General features: G+C 50.4%; 1 protein-coding gene across 2 annotated transcripts in view; it reads left to right on the top strand.

Annotated features, from left to right (window-relative positions):
- The window catches only part of ACOT7 (acyl-CoA thioesterase 7), an 86947-nt gene that overhangs the window by 51007 nt on the left and 20747 nt on the right, over positions 1 to 15193 (top strand). For both annotated transcript variants that reach the window (XM_015411377.1, XM_015411376.1), the window contains one exon: positions 8293 to 8409. In XM_015411377.1, the coding sequence (XP_015266863.1) occupies positions 8293 to 8409 (117 nt within the window). The remainder of the gene's footprint in view (positions 1 to 8292; positions 8410 to 15193) is intronic.

The following is a 15193-nucleotide window of genomic DNA, read 5'->3' as shown; positions in this document are numbered from 1 at the left end:
GAACCTGGGACCTTCCACATGCAAAGCAGAGGTTTTTCTGTTGAGCCACAGTCTCTCACCCCGCTCACCCCTAGCGCAGGTGTAGCGCAACTACGCTTTACTGCCCCCAAGTTGCTACACTGGCCCAGCAACCTGGTCACAAGACCTAGTCCATTTCTGCAACCTGGGCACAAGGTTTCCCCCAAAAGAGGGACTGGGAGGGGGCTGCCTTTGTTAAATTAAAAGCCATTCCAGCATTAACACCCAGGCAGGCTTCATCTCATTGGCTTCCCCTATAGGCACCTGGAGAGGCTGCCGTCCCCTCACCCTCTCCTCATTGCTCTTGTGATCCATGCAGAGCCAGCCATTCCCCTGGGCGGTGTGATTAATTGGCCGCTGCACGTTAGCAAGGGGGGGGGGGGGAATGGATGCCACATTTTAAGTCCCTCCTCTGTAAATCGGGGTTAATGTGATTTCATTTGTCACTGACAGGCGAGCAATAATGGAGCAGCAGGCGAGAAGAGAGGAGCACTTGGAGACGTCTCCTCCCGAGTCAGTTGGGAGCAAATTGTTTGCTTGCACGCCGGGCTTTTGTGTGTGGGTGTGCAGCTCTTTGTAGAGTGCAAATCATGGGTTGATTGATTGGCAGAATATCTCTTCTAACACGGGTCCAGACCGGGACCGGCAGAAGCCGCCGCACTTGGTTGCAGTCCCTTGCCAGCAGTGTCAAAAGCTGCTTTGGAGTTTCGCCCCCCCCCCCCCAAAGCAAAGTGGCTTTTAGGTAAAGAAATAATAATTAAAACACTGCATGGGACTCCCGGTGATGATGGCGGAGGTGTAAAGTGGGAAACATAACTGGGAAATCGTTGCCTGTGCCTGTGTGCAGCTGGGATGGATGAAGCCCCTGTCCTATCTTGAGAGCCAATTTGGTATAGTGGTTACTCTAGTCTGGGAGAAACGGGTTTGATTCCCCACTCCTTCACATGCAGCTGCTGGTGTGACCTTGGGTCAGTCACAAGTTCTTTCAGAGCTGTTCTCTCGAGAGCAGTCCTCGAAAGAGCTCTCTCAGCCCCACCTACCTCACAGGGTGTCTGTTGTGGGGAGGGGAAGAAGATTGTAAGCTGCTCTGGGACTCTTTCGGGTAGTGAAGGGTGGGGTAGAAATCCAATCTCCTCTTCCTCCTTGTCTTCTTCTTCGTCGTCGTCGTCTTTAATCTAATCTAATCTCTGGAATACAGTCAGACATCTGCACAAGATGTATACAGGAAAGCAAGACCTGACCGATACTTTGTTGTGCATTGGTGCAAAATCCTAAAAGAGAGAGCTGGGAGGAAGAACAACTCCGGGGTGAGAAGCACAGCCACACTCCTTTGGCATAGGTACCAGGAGATAACTTTGCTCAAAATGCATTTAATTAGCCCTGTAATAAAAACTACCTGTTACTGCTGGCAGTGTTCCCTCTAAGCTGAGTTAGTGTGAGCTAGCTCACAATTTTTTAGCCTCTGGCTCACCCATTTTTGTCTTAGCTCGGGAAGGACGGCTCCAGAGCAAACTAATTTACGCAGTAGCCAAATCACTCGCTCACAACTTTAATGCCAGGAGCTCACAAAGTGGAAGTTTTGCTCACAAGACGCCACAGCTTAGAGGGAGCATTGACTGCTGGGTAAACCGTACCAGGCTGGCACATGGGGTGCTTTTTGTTCGGTTTGTTTGTTTTTGCAGACAGGCAGACTTTTGCAGCTTTTCTTGTGGCTTCTTTGTCTCATTGCCACGAGCTCACAAAGTGGAAGTTTTGCTCACAAGACGCCACAGCTTAGAGGGAGCATTGACTGCTGGGTAAACCGTACCAGGCTGGTGCATGGGGTGCTTTTTGTTCCGTTTGTTTGTTTTTGCAGACAGGCAAACTTTTGCAGCTTTTCTTGTGGCTTCTTGTCCTCAGTGCCAGGAGCTCACAAAGTGGAATTTTTGCTCACAAGACTCCACAGCTTAGAGGGAGCATTGACTGCTGGGTAAACCGTACCAGGCTGGTGCATGGGGTGCTTTTTGTTCCGTTTGTTTGTTTTTGCAGACAGGCAGACTTTTGCAGCTTTTCTTGTGGCTTCTTGTCCTCAGTGCCAGGAGCTCACAAAGTGGAATTTTTGCTCACAAGACGCCACAGTTTAGAGGGAGCATTGACTGCTGGGTAAACCGTACCAGGCTGGTGCATGGGGTGCTTTTTGTTCCGTTTGTTTGTTTTTGCAGACAGGCAAACTTTTGCAGCTTTTCTTGTGGCTTCTTGTCCTCAGTGCTTTCACGGGCAAAAACAGAAGACCACTCTTCGTCTTTTTCATTTGTTCCATCATGTTAATAGAAAGAAAGGGGTGGTGGGGGGAACACCTACCCTGGAGTGACTTTCCTGGCAAATGGATATCCTACAATTTGGTTGTCATCTGTGAAATGACAAATCTCATTTTCTGATACCGAGCACAGAATTACCGAGAAACGTCTTGGTAATTATCCTTCATCTTTGGGTGGCAGCCAGAATTGTCTATCAGATGAGGTGTCTGCAAACCTTGGGGGGGAAATAGATGGAAACTGGTAGAATGGGGGAAGGCAGCAGGTGCTGCGAACTGCTTAAACCGGGGTATCTTTGTGCACAGCCTCTAGCTGCTGGCTGGCCTTCTGTGAAATGGTTGATGAGTCATGGGGTGGACAACGTGTGTCTACGTGCTGTCTGTTGCATCCTGGAGAAGGCCAAGATGAGAACCAATCTGGGCTGCATGATACATATGGCCAGGGCTTTTTTTGTAGAAAAAGCCCAGCAGGAACTCATTAGCATAATAGGCCACACCCAACAGCAGGAACTCATTAGCATATCAGGGCACACCCCTGACAGCACAGCTCATTCGCATATTAGGCCACACACCCATGTTACCAGAAGTGTGGTCATCCAGCCACACCCACCTTTTGCTTCTTATTCTCTTTACCTTGTTTGTTGTCAAAACCCAGGGCTTTTTGCATGTTAGGCCACACACCCCTAATTGTAGCCAATGCTAATGAGTTTCTGCTGTTGGGTGTGGCCTATTATGCTAATGAGTTCCTGCTGGGCGTGACCAACTTGGGAGCCAGCCAGAACTCCGTTCCTGTGTGTTCCTGCCCAAAAATAGCCCTGCATATGGCTCTAAAATGCTTACAGGGCCTCCGCCCTGACAGGTTCTCTGGAGGTGCTGTCCCCTTAAACTGTTTTGCTCTTTTCCCCCCTCCCACAGACCGCAGGTGCAAATCTGGTTGCCTTGGGATTCACGCATGCCCTTGTTGGTTTTTAAGGTCTGTCTTAGCGTAGTGCCTGGGTCTGTCTCTGACTTGATCCCAGAATCTTTCTCAGCCGTCGTGCTGCGTTCAGGGCCCGATTACACGTGAGGTACAATATAGGGCTGCTGGTGAAAACAGCATGAACACGCGTGAAGTTTGGTGTAGTGGTTAAGTGTGCGGACTCTAATCTGGGAGAAGCTGGTTTGATTCCCCACTCCTCCACTCGCAGCTGCTGGATGACCTTGGGCAAGCCGTAGTTCTGTCAGAGGTGTTCTTGAAAAGAGCAGTTTCTCTCAGAGCTCTCTCAGCCCCACCTACTTACAGGGCGTCTGTTGTGCGGAGGGGAAGGGGAAGGAGTTTGTAAGCCGCTCTGAGTGAAGGGTGGGGTATAAATCCAGTTTCCATTTCCTCCTCCTCCTCCTTCATCAGACCATCAGTCCCTCGAGGTCTGTACTGTCTATTCAAACTAGCAGCGGTCTTTCGCATCACCTACTGCCCGCTCCTTTTAACTGGAGATGCTGAGGACTGAACCTGGGACCCTTCTGCGTGCCAAGCAGAGGCTCTGCCCCTGAGCCACAGCCCTCCCCCCAGCATCTCTGTATGACCTTGAGAGCCACTGCAGTGCAGTGGTTAGAGTGTTGGATTAGGCTGTGGGACACCCAGGGTCAAACCCCACTCTTCCACGGAGGCTTGTTGGGTGACCTTGGGTCAATCACGTGCTCTCAGCCTAGTCTACCTCACAGGGTTGTTGTAAGGATAATATGATGGTAAGGAGAATGATGTAAGCCGTTTTGGGTCTCTGTTGGAGGGGGGCAAACGTGGGAGTGCTTCTAGTGTCCCAGCCCCACTGGAGGGGGGCAAAAGTGGGAGTGCTTCTAGTGTCCCAGCCCCACTGCTGGACCTCCTGATGGTGCCTAGTATTTTTAGCCACTGTGTGACAGAGTGTTGGACTGGATGGGCCATTGGCCTGATCCAACATTGCCTTCTCTTATGTTCTTACGTCCTTAGGACTTAAGGGAAGTGAACAAAAATTTCCCATAATGCAGAAGATTGTTTGCCCCGTGTTGGGTGGAAGCATGCACTGTGGTCATGTGACCTCCCTGCTTTATCTGATGGGTGGTGATGTCATGACACAAGGTCTTGCATATTAGGGGTGGCAGGGGGGGGAGAAATGCAGCTTCCCCCCCGGCCCTGTTGCTTTAAAAGCAGCAAAAAGAGCTAGAAAGGAAGTCACGGTTTTTGTGAGCGTGAGCTTGCCAGGGTATTTTTAGTAACTGTTAGCTATTCTGTCAGTAGAAGCTTGCGACGTTGCCCTGCTTCAGGCCAAGTGGGGCTGGATCTCGACGGAATACGCCGAAAGCGGTGCACTGTAATAAACCAAACTCGACAGACATCTTACCACAAAAGCTGGAGATGGTTTATTTGGTGGCACGTATGGTGTGTAGGGATTAAGCCCCTGATGCCCACCGCTGGGGTCTTGGGGTAGGGGAGACCGGGGGGGGAACCCTTTCCCTGTCACTGTGGTCGTGTCACCCCACTCTGTTCATCTGGGCCGCTGAACCCCGGCACCTTGGCCGCCTTCTTAGTATCCTCTTCTTTGGACCCCTTCTGCCCTGTGGAAGCTCAACTGCTGAAGGTCTCTCTGTGTGCCTTCTGATTTTGGTGCTCCCAGTTTAGGATGATCATCCCTCTCTCCGGGAAGCGGCTCAGCTGCCACCGCCTCCTCTTCCAAGACCTGGGCCCCTCCCCCTTTTCAGTAACCGATTCTATTACAGGGCTCTTTTTGTAGAAAAAGCCCAGCAGGAACTCATTAGCATAATAGGCCACACCCAACAGCAGGAACTCATTAGCATATTGAGCCACACCCCTGACAGCACAGCTTATTAGCACATTAGGCCGCACCCCCATGTTACCAGAAGTGTGGTCATCCAGCCACACCCACCTTTTGCTTCTTATTCTGTTTACCTTGTTTGTTGTCAAAACCCAGGGCTTTTTTGTAGCAGGAACTCCTTTGCATGTTAGGCCACACCCCCTAATGTAGCCAATCCTAATGAGTTTCTGCTGTTGGGTGTGGCCTATTATGCTAATGAGTTCCTGCTGGGCGTGGCCAACTTGGGAGCCAGCCGGAACTCCGTTCCTGTGCGTTCCTGCCCAAAAATAGCCCACATACATATGTGGGAACAAGATGGTGCAATGCTGAGGGCAAAATGGACTTGTGCCTCTTTGGACTACTGGCTGCAAGGGGAGGGCCACAATCTGGGAATGTGCTCTGTATTAAAAACTCCCTGCAAGTAGAGAATGAGCACTGCAAACAAAGGGGAGGGGAACAGACACTTTCTTCCTGTGCGGCTAGATTTCGGCTTTCCTGGAGGCTGTCCGGTGCATTCAACGGGCAGCCCAGAAGGGTCTTTGGTACACGTCCATCCGCACATCTGAAGCATACACAGTCCTGAGAGACACTAGTCCACACTGTCCCCCTGCCTATTTCTCTGACAAGGGTGAGCCTCTTGTGGATGAATTGGATAAACATATGGAGCAGATGTCCATCAGTGGCTATAAGCCACAAGGTGTAATGGAATGTTCTGTCTGGGGCAGTGATGCTCTGTATTCTTGGTGCTGGGGGGGGGGGCAACAATGGGAGGGCTTCTGGAGTTCCGGCCCTGCTGGTGGACCTCCTGATGGCCCCCTGGTGTTTTTAGCCATTGTGTGACTCTTGAGTGTTGGACTTGGATGGGCCATTGGCCCGATCCAACACGGCTTCTGTTATGTCGATGCTGTGGGGGCTGCAAACTTTAGAGCTTCATTCCCAATGTGGGTTGTTGGGGAGAGGGGAAGGAGTGAGTGAGCGCGTCTTCTTAGGCGAGGGCATAATGCTCCTATAGAGTGTCGAAGTGAAAGGCGAAGAGCCAAAAGAACAGGCACACCGAAGCTCCCTTTTCCCTCTGATAGGAGGGGGGGGAATCACACCGTCCCATTTGGTAGTGACTTTGGGTCATCATTGCACATCCAGATAATAATTCTGTCCCCGCCCCAACTCTGAGTTCCGAGCTGTAGCTCCGAAACGACAAGCACTGCATCTTCCCCCGGTAATCATTTTGTTTCTGTCAACGGACTACCGTGACACGGGCTTCGAACTGCCGGGGAAATCTGTCACAACGGAAGAACGCTGATGGAATGCCAGCTCAGCCTCCGGGGCTCAGTTCCTCCTCCTTTTTGCCAGGGCTTCGCTCTCCTCTCCTTCCCCCCCCCCAGCTGTCCTACCTGCAGTGATGAATGTTCTGCTTGCCCTGCAATACTTGCTTTGCCCATTTGCAGCTGAATTGGAGAGGGGGGGTGGGAGAAGTTCCTTTCATGTTCCACAACCTTGCAGGGAGAGGCAATTGAAGCCTGGAGAGAGAATGCAAGTTGCCTTTGATCAGACACTGCACTAAAAAAGAATCCCGTTTCCCCAGTCCCTTAATATTTGATTGCCATTAATGCTCTCGTTAAAACCAGCGACGCTTTCTTTGAAGGCTTAATGGCTGCCTTAAGTTGTCAAATCCAGCAGTTTGCCGTTAAGATGCAGCCTTTCCTCAAAGGCAGTCATGGGCTGCTTGGTACTAGAGAAGAGAAGAGATTGGATTTATACCCCGCCCTTCACTACCCAAAGGAGTCTCAGAGCGGCTTACAGTCTCCTTTCCCTTCCCCTCCCCACAATAGACACCCTGTGAGGTAGGTGGGGCTGAGAGAGCTCTTTCGAGAACTGCTCGTGAGAGAACAGCTCTGAGAGAACTTGTGACTGACCCAAAGTCACACCAGCAGCTGCACGTGGAGGAGTGGGGGATAAAATCTGGTTCTCCCAGATTAGAGTCCATGCTCTTTACCACTACACCAAACATAAACCACTACACTACGCCAAACCACTACGCCATACACAAGTTGGCGCTCAGCTATTCCAAAGGGCAGATGTACCAGGGCTCAAACCCACTGGGCTGGTGCGGTCCCTAACCTGAAGCCCTACTTGTCCAATCCCCTGAGCTTAGATGTGTGGGGCACCTCAGTGGGGATAGAAAGACCACCCCCCACGTACGCAAAGGAGAATAGTCTGTTGTATAAGTTCCAGGGTGGATGTCTGGCCAAGCCCTGGTTGAATTTAATTGCCAGGAAAACATGAATGCTGAATGAGGCTATGTGGTTTGATGCGTTGGTCATTCACTCAGCTGACTTGCCAACATGGTGGAGCTGAGGAGCTGTTCCTCAGCAAGCATGCCTTTTTGTATAATAAGATGAGTTCTGCAACCCAGAGATGTTATTGACAGTTTGCAGGTTTTGCACGGGAAGGGATCAAGTACTGGAGTCCACAAATGCATCTGCTGGACTAACAGTACCTGGGCCTTTGAATCCAGCAAGTGCAGCACCAAAAAGGACAAAGGGTAGGGGTGGGGTGGGCTCAGGACACCGTGAGACTTCTTGCTGCTTAGTAACTGCAGAGCTTAATTTAACATCAGAGGCTGCCCCCTTCCCCAACTTGTCTCCGATGTCACGCTCTCGCAACTTGCAAATTCAACTGATTGCCAATTGGAGCCGAAATGTGTAAACCACCGGTGGTGGGTGTTGAAACCCTCCTTTCTGATACTTCACCAGGCATTTTCAAGCGTTTGTTTATAGTCTTAAGAGCTAGGAACCTGCTAGGTTTTAAAGTCAACCTTCGATTTTCAGGCAGTTGAATTCTGCAGACAGCACTAATTCCTGCTCTTGTGCAGGTCAGTAGCAGGATTCGTTCTGCAGCCCTGAATTTGGCTACCAGCCAAGAACCAAGTAGGTCCCAGAGAGAGCAAGTCTCTAGTCCTCAGTACAGAGGACATCCTTAACAATGGCTAAAGTTCTGAAGATCTGAAATCTAGAGGATGGATGTATGGATGGGTAGCCCATTGCTTGCAGAGATGAGACTGCGCGTTCCTTTATCGCAGCTGTAGGTTTGCTCCAGCTAGTGACTATTGACACGGCCAACTAACCTCCACCTGGTCTTTTTGTTGTTTGGTAGGTGTTACTATGAAGCTGATGGACGAGGTAGCTGGAATCGTTGCTGCTCGCCACTGCAAGACCAACATAGTCACAGCATCGGTGGATGCCATTAACTTCCACGAGAAGATTAAAAAAGGTACATAACTAAGTCACCCTGCTTGGGTAGCAAGGGGGATATTCCGTCCTTGCCTTGTAGATGCCGCATCTTAGCTTGGCTGTGTTTTTAATCTGCTGGCTGAGGGAATGAGGAAGTGTGTGAACCGTGACTTCAGGTACAAGAAACTGCTGGGCAAATCTCGAGGCTCACGTACTGTACGCAGCACCTTGGGCATGGTTGACTGTATTCTGGTTCGGAGCGGGCAGAAATGCAATCTAGCTTTTGTTCTTCATTTCCGCTCCTTGGGTTTCTACCTTGTCGTACAAGAGCGCAAGACAGCTTCTTCCAAAACTGTACCTGGTGTAGAATACTTGTGGCCCATCTCTTCCCTAGATCTGCAGGCATATAAAACCAAACTTGGGGGAAGTGTCCTGGCCTCCGGCAGAGCTGTGTGTATTTCAAGCTGAACGCAACATAAAAATTCCATGCTCTCCCCCGCCAAATCCAGCTAGAGAAAAGCTTTCCTTCTGCTGCCCTGTATATGTTATGCAAATTAATCATATTTTCCATCTTTTATTTTGCATAATTTATTACGGCTTTGCAGCTTACAGGGAGGAGCTCGGAGCTATGGAGGGCGCTGAATCCCCAACCGCTGGAAATCATGTTCAGCTGCTGCTGTGTGCTGAACGCTTCACTTGGCATCGCCCACATGCTTTCCAGCATCTCTTTGGATGTCATTAGGGTTGGAAACCTTCCCCCCTCCCCAATAAAACAAGCGAGCAGGAAAGCTGAGATTCTCAGGGAGTTGAATTCTTCACCCGGCATCGTATTCTGGGTCCCCCCCCCCCCTTGTGCTCCCATGGAGTCACACCATAGACAAAGTTCTGGCTTCCAGGCCCAGTTCAAGGTGCTGCCCTTGGCCTTTAAAACCATTTCTTGTTAAGGGCCTACCAGTTATACACGACTGCTTGGCTCCAGTGTTCCCTCTAAGCTGAGTTAGTGTGAGCTAGCTCACAGTTTTTTAACCTCTGACTCACACAATTTTGTCTTAGCTCACGAAGGATGGCTCCAGAGCAGACTAATTCATGCAGCAGCCAAATTGTTTGCTCACAACTTTAATGCCAGTAGCTCACAAAGTAGCTCCCAAGACTCCACAGCTTAGAGGGAGCATCTCCCCTTAAGACAGACAGACATGGCCTGAAATCTACGGGGAGGCCATGCCTAAAGGCCAGCGTAGTGTGGTGCTTACAGTGCCAGACTGGGAAACTCAGATTCAAATCCCCCCTCTGCCATGGAAGCTTGCTGGGTGACCTTGGGCCAGTTGCACACCCTTAGTCTAACCCAGGGCTTTTTTTGTAGAAAAAGCCCAGCAGGAACTCATTAGCATAACAGGCCACACCCAACAGCAGGAACTCATTAGCACAGTAGGCCACACCCTGACAGCACAGCACATTAGCTGTCATAGTAGGCCACACCCCCATGTCACCAGACGTGTTGTCATCCAGCCACACCCACCTTTTGATTCTTACTCTGTTTACCTTGTTTGTTGTCAAAACCCAGGGCTTCTTTTGTAGCAGGAACCCTTTGCATGTTAGACCACACCCGAATGTAGCTAATCCTAATGAGTTTCTGCTGTTGGGTGTGGCCTTTTTTGCTAATGAGTTCCTGCTAGGCGTGGCCAACTCAGGAGCTAGCCGGAACTCCGTTCCTGTGCATTCCTACCGCCCAAAAATAGCCCTGGTCTAACCTACCTCGCGGGGTTGTTGTGAGGATAAAATGGAGGAGAGGGGAAGGAGGGAAGCCGTTTTGGGTTCCCTTTGTGGGGAGAAAGGCAGGATAGAAAGAAAGTGACTGAAGAAATGAAACAGAAGGCCTCTTAAGAGAGGTTAAAAGGAACATAAACAAGGCTCTCTTCTGCTACTGGGTCAAGGCTCTAGGGAGAGTTCCCGGCTGATCTGTACAGAAGGGTGCATCCCTGGCAGTTTTAGGCAACATATATGTGTCATGTGCATGTTTCCGAATTAATAATTTGCTACTCAGTGGTTTTGTGATGCTCACATAAATATTAAAACATTTCTAGGCTGCTTTTCTCCCCGGAGGGATCAAAAGAAGCTTACAGACGCGCTGCTGTTTTTATTCTTGGTTGGGCTTTGTCTGCGTGAGCTCTTCCTTCGCTAAATCTCCCGAGCATTGCCAGAAAAGGCAGCAGAGAAGTTAATGAATAACTGCATCCGAGTTCTGCCGTGTGATCCTGCGATGCAATAGCTATTCCTTAGAAGTGTGGGAGAAAAACAGGACCGTGCTTATGGCCAGCAGGAAGGACGCGGGACTGTCAGCTTCGTCTCAGGGCTCCGAGTCCCACTGCATGTGGCATGGCGTGCGGTTATACCTGCGCTTCTCTCTTCTGTCACTGCTGTTGTCCTGTTTCCTGTTCCATATCTCGTCGGCCCACTGGAATGAGAGTCACTGTTTCCAGCAATAGTTGTGTCTCCCAGAATATGAAGGCAATACCCCCCCCTTTATCCCCAGCATCTGATAATCAGAGGTACACTGCCTTTGAGCATAGAGAAGAAGAAGAGATTGGATTTATACCCCGCCCTTCACTACCCAAAGGTGTCTCAGAGCGGCTTGCAAACTCCTTTCCCTTCCCCTCCCCACAACAGACACCCTGTGAGGTAGGTGGGGCTGAGAGAGCTCTTGACAGAAACTGCTCTTTTTCAGGAACAGCTCTTATCAGAGCTATGGCTTGCCCAAGGCCATCCAGCAGGTGCAAGTGGAGGAGGGGGGAATCAAACCCGGTTCTCCCAGATTAGAGTCCGCGCACTTAACCACTACACCAGACAGGTTTCATTTACAATTCTTGGCAAATTGCTAAGAGAAGAAGAAGAGAAGAGATTGGGTTTATACCCCACCCTTCACTACCCGAAGGAGCCTCAGAGTGGTTTACAATCCCCTTCCCGTCCCACAACAGACACCCTGTGAGGTAGGTGGGGCTGAGAGAGCTCTTGACAGAAACTGCTCTTTTTCAGGAACAGCTCTTATCAGAGCTATGGCTTGCCCAAGGCCATCCAGCAGGTGCAAGTGGAGGAGGGGGGAATCAAACCCGGTTCTCCCAGATTAGAGTCTGTGCTGCTAACCACTATACCAAACTGGCTCTCTTTGTATTCATGACCTGTTGAATTAATGTTGAGTTTTTGGGTAACTGGACCCTGGAGCCCTTTGGGGGTAATTCTGCCACCTTTCTCCATTAGCAACAATGGCCCAATTACATTTGGTTCAAAGATGGGGCAGAATCCTCCCCCCACCCCATCTCATGCATGGGGCAACTGGAGAAAGCAAGTCCCAGACATTGACTCAAGAGGCTGCTTGTCGCATCTCTGCATTTGTGTGTGGGTTTTTGATCACAGGAGCCTTCAGTGACTTATTTTCGCTACGCACAGATTGGGAGAGACTTAACCAACCTTAAAGCTGTGATCCTTTGGAAGCAAAGCGATAAAAATATTCCTGGGGTGGGATCCTGCACAGTTGTCCTGAATCTAACTCAGTACAGTTTAGCCCTGCGCTGGAAACCAAGCGCCGCTCCTCTGGCAGGGTTAGACACAGCGACTTCTAAAGGCTGCATTGGATTAAAGGAGCTTTTTAAAGCTTTATGAGCGAGACAGCAAATGTGGGTCAGAGCAGCTTACCCCCGAGTGGAGAAAAACTGTCTCCCAAGAAACCGACTTTTCCAGTTCAACATGCTGTTCTTGACGGCAGTGGAAAAATCCCACGAAGAGCAGCAGCAGCAGTAGTTCACGGTGTCCCTCTTTTTCATTCCCTTCCCTTCTCTTCCTTTCCATTGAAGCCACCTGCTTTTCTGGCACCGTTTGGGGGTAATTCGAGATCTGCAGCAATCTAGGAAGGTAATACAAAACCCCTTTCTCAGCTGAGTAGAGACTTGATGGGAATGATACAGAGGTTTCAAAGACCAGCCCCAGTTTCGCATGAATGCAGGATCCGCTCTGGGAAACGTTGGGTGGGTAGAATGGTTCAGGGTATGGCTTTACATGAGGGGCTGTGGCTCAGTGGAAGAGCCTCTGCTTGGCACGCAGGAGGTCCCAGGTTCAATCCCCAGCATCTCCAGTTCAAAAGATCCAGTCGTAGGTGATGTGAAAGACCTCTCTACCTGAGAGCCACTGCCAAGTAGAGTAGACAATACTGACCTCGATGGACTGACTGATGGTCGGACTCAGTATTAAGGTAGCTTCATGTGCATTCGTGAGCGTCGTCATCAAGGCAGGTGAGCCATGTCAGAGTTGTCATGGCCGAGGGACAGTGACTTAATGGCAGAGTGTGCTCTTTCTCTGCAGAAAGTCCCAGGTTCAACCCCTGGCATCACCTAGGAAAGGATCTTGGGTTATCTGGCACTGAGAAAGGGCCTCCTCTGTCTGAGACCCTGGATTGCTGCAGCCCACCAAATTAGTTTGGACAAGGTAGACAAGTGGACTGACTTGATACAAGGGCGCTTCATGTATTTCCATGCTCTCAGAGGAAAGTATACACATTTTTAAAAACTCCAGTGGTTCAAACAGCTCATGGCTCCTCCCCAAATGTCGCTATTTTCCTACCGCATCTTCTTTTTAACCATTGACAGCCTTTACGGATTCTCTGATGAAAAGGCTTAGACTGTAAATAAGAACAGGGAGGGGCTGTGGCTCAGTGGAAGAGCCTCTGCTTGGGATGCAGAAGGTCCCAGGTTCAACCCCCAGCGTCTCCAGTTAAAAGGACCAGGAAGTAGGTGATGTGAAAGATGTGAGAGCCGCTGCCAGTCTGAGTAGACAAGGCCGACCTTGATAGACCAATGGTCCGATTCACTGCAAGGCAGCTTCGTGTGAAATGGGCCTTGCCAAATTAAGATAATCTATTCCAGTGTTGTCACCTAGACGTGGCTGAGATTTTTGGCAGAGGAGGGCCTTCCCCAGCCCTGCCATCTGCAGTCTTTTTAAACTGGGACTGGATCTGGGACCTCCGGTATGCAAAGCATTTGCTCTGCCCCAGGCCGCAGTCCCTGCCCAAGTCTTCTACTCAGACAGATCTCGGAGTCGTCATGTCCAGAATGGCTTGCGTTGCTCTGCAGCAGCTCTTTGGCTGGGGTGTTTCCCACCCTTGCCGCGTAAGATGCCATAGGCTGAGCCTGGAAAGAGGCTTCATGGCCAGAACATGGGTTCTCATGGGTGAGCGTCAGTGGAACTCTGCCCTCCTTTCTTGTACCTTCTGCTATTCCAGCATTAAGTGTTAAGGGCCAAGCTAAGCTATGTTTGTAGCCATTTAAAAACTTAATTCTTAGGCCATGGTGGAGGGCCGATTCAGCTTAAGCAGGGGTCATTTCCCGCAGGAGTGCACAAGAACGGAGCTCCGGCAGTAAAGAGCCCAGGGGGCGGGCACATGCAACAAGCCCCGCCCCCTGCTCCCAGCAGCCCCGGGCCACGAGGAGCAAGAAGCAGCCAGGTAAGTTGCAGTGGGTGCTGCCTTCTGACACAGTTCCGGTGATGTCAGGGGGTGTGGCATATGCAAATAAGTCATGCTGATGAGGTATGCTAATGAGCTCCTGCACCTCTTTTTCTACGAAATGACCCCTGAGCTTAAGCCTCTCCCCTGCTCTTTTTCCCCCCAAGCTAAAATCATTCAGAGAAGCTGTGATGGGGAAGCTTAAGCTCCCCTCCTCCTTCACACCACAGTCTTTGTCTGAAGAATTAATGTCCGAGAATTGATGTGTTAAAACTTACTGGGCGCTCCCAGCCCAAAGCACAGTGCAAGTCTGGTGTGGCTTTGAGAAAATCGCAATCTTGCTAACTCCAGGCTTCTGTGAACAGTTCTGGGTCACGCACGTCTTCCCTTAGCCTGTCCTGACATCAGTCCTTTCGCATCGGTCCTGAATTCAAGGAACACGCCTCCTGTGTGCTCTAGCTCCCCTCGGTTTTTCTGATTATGCTTCGCAGAGTGATGCTGTGAGATGTCTGTGGGGGGTGGGGGGATATTTGGTTTTGGACTAGGGAAGAGTAGAAAGCAAGCATTCAAGGGCAGAAGCCTGGAGATCAGCGTGTCGGAACAGAGTGCAGGATGTGGCCTGACTGTCGGGAAAGGCACAGACAAACGGCTCCCGAAGAGTGAACTGTGGAGGAGGAGCGGAGCTGGAAGGAAAGGGTTTGGATAACTTTATGGAAGTATAAATCCAATACGAACCCTCACACAAAACACTCCTCTTTTGGAGGGGAAATGTCCTTTGAAAGCCAACGAGGAGATGAGGAATTATTGTGCCACTAACAGGTCAACAAATATGGGCTACAGGCTGTTGCGACGGATATAAATTGGGTATGCCAGATCGTCTCCGGCCAAGGAATTTCCAGCCAAAATATTTAGTCTTTCCCCACATCCCACTCCTTGTGGCCGGATCCATAGAGGTTTTTGTTCCCCTATCTGAATTCTTAGGCTGACTTGGATGTACGTGGGATGCGCAGGCTGTTGGTTCGCCTCAAGGGCCACCTCCCTCAGCCTTGTGGCTAGTGTCCGGAGGGCAGTCCTTTCAGTCAGTAGAAGTATGGCTTGTGCCTACCTGAGCTGCGCAAAAGGTTCCGAACGTTCTTTCTCAGGGCTGGATTTTGGGGAAGCGGCAGCAGCTTCCTTTTGCAGCCTCCCACACGCACACCAGGGCGCACAGCGAGGAATAATTGCTGCTTGTCTGTCCCTTTCCCGAGGCGAATTGGTACCAGAAGTGACAGCTCACCAGCTGCAAGTGACTGGGGTGGACGGCTTTCGCAGCTGAGTTTAAAATTACATGAACCCT

The sequence above is a fragment of the Gekko japonicus genome, unplaced genomic scaffold (assembly GCF_001447785.1).
Source record: "Gekko japonicus isolate JY-2015 unplaced genomic scaffold, Gekko_japonicus_V1.1 scaffold2653, whole genome shotgun sequence".
NCBI classification, from domain to species: Eukaryota; Metazoa; Chordata; class Lepidosauria; order Squamata; family Gekkonidae; genus Gekko; species Gekko japonicus.
This window is presented reverse-complemented; position numbering and strand designations above follow the sequence as displayed.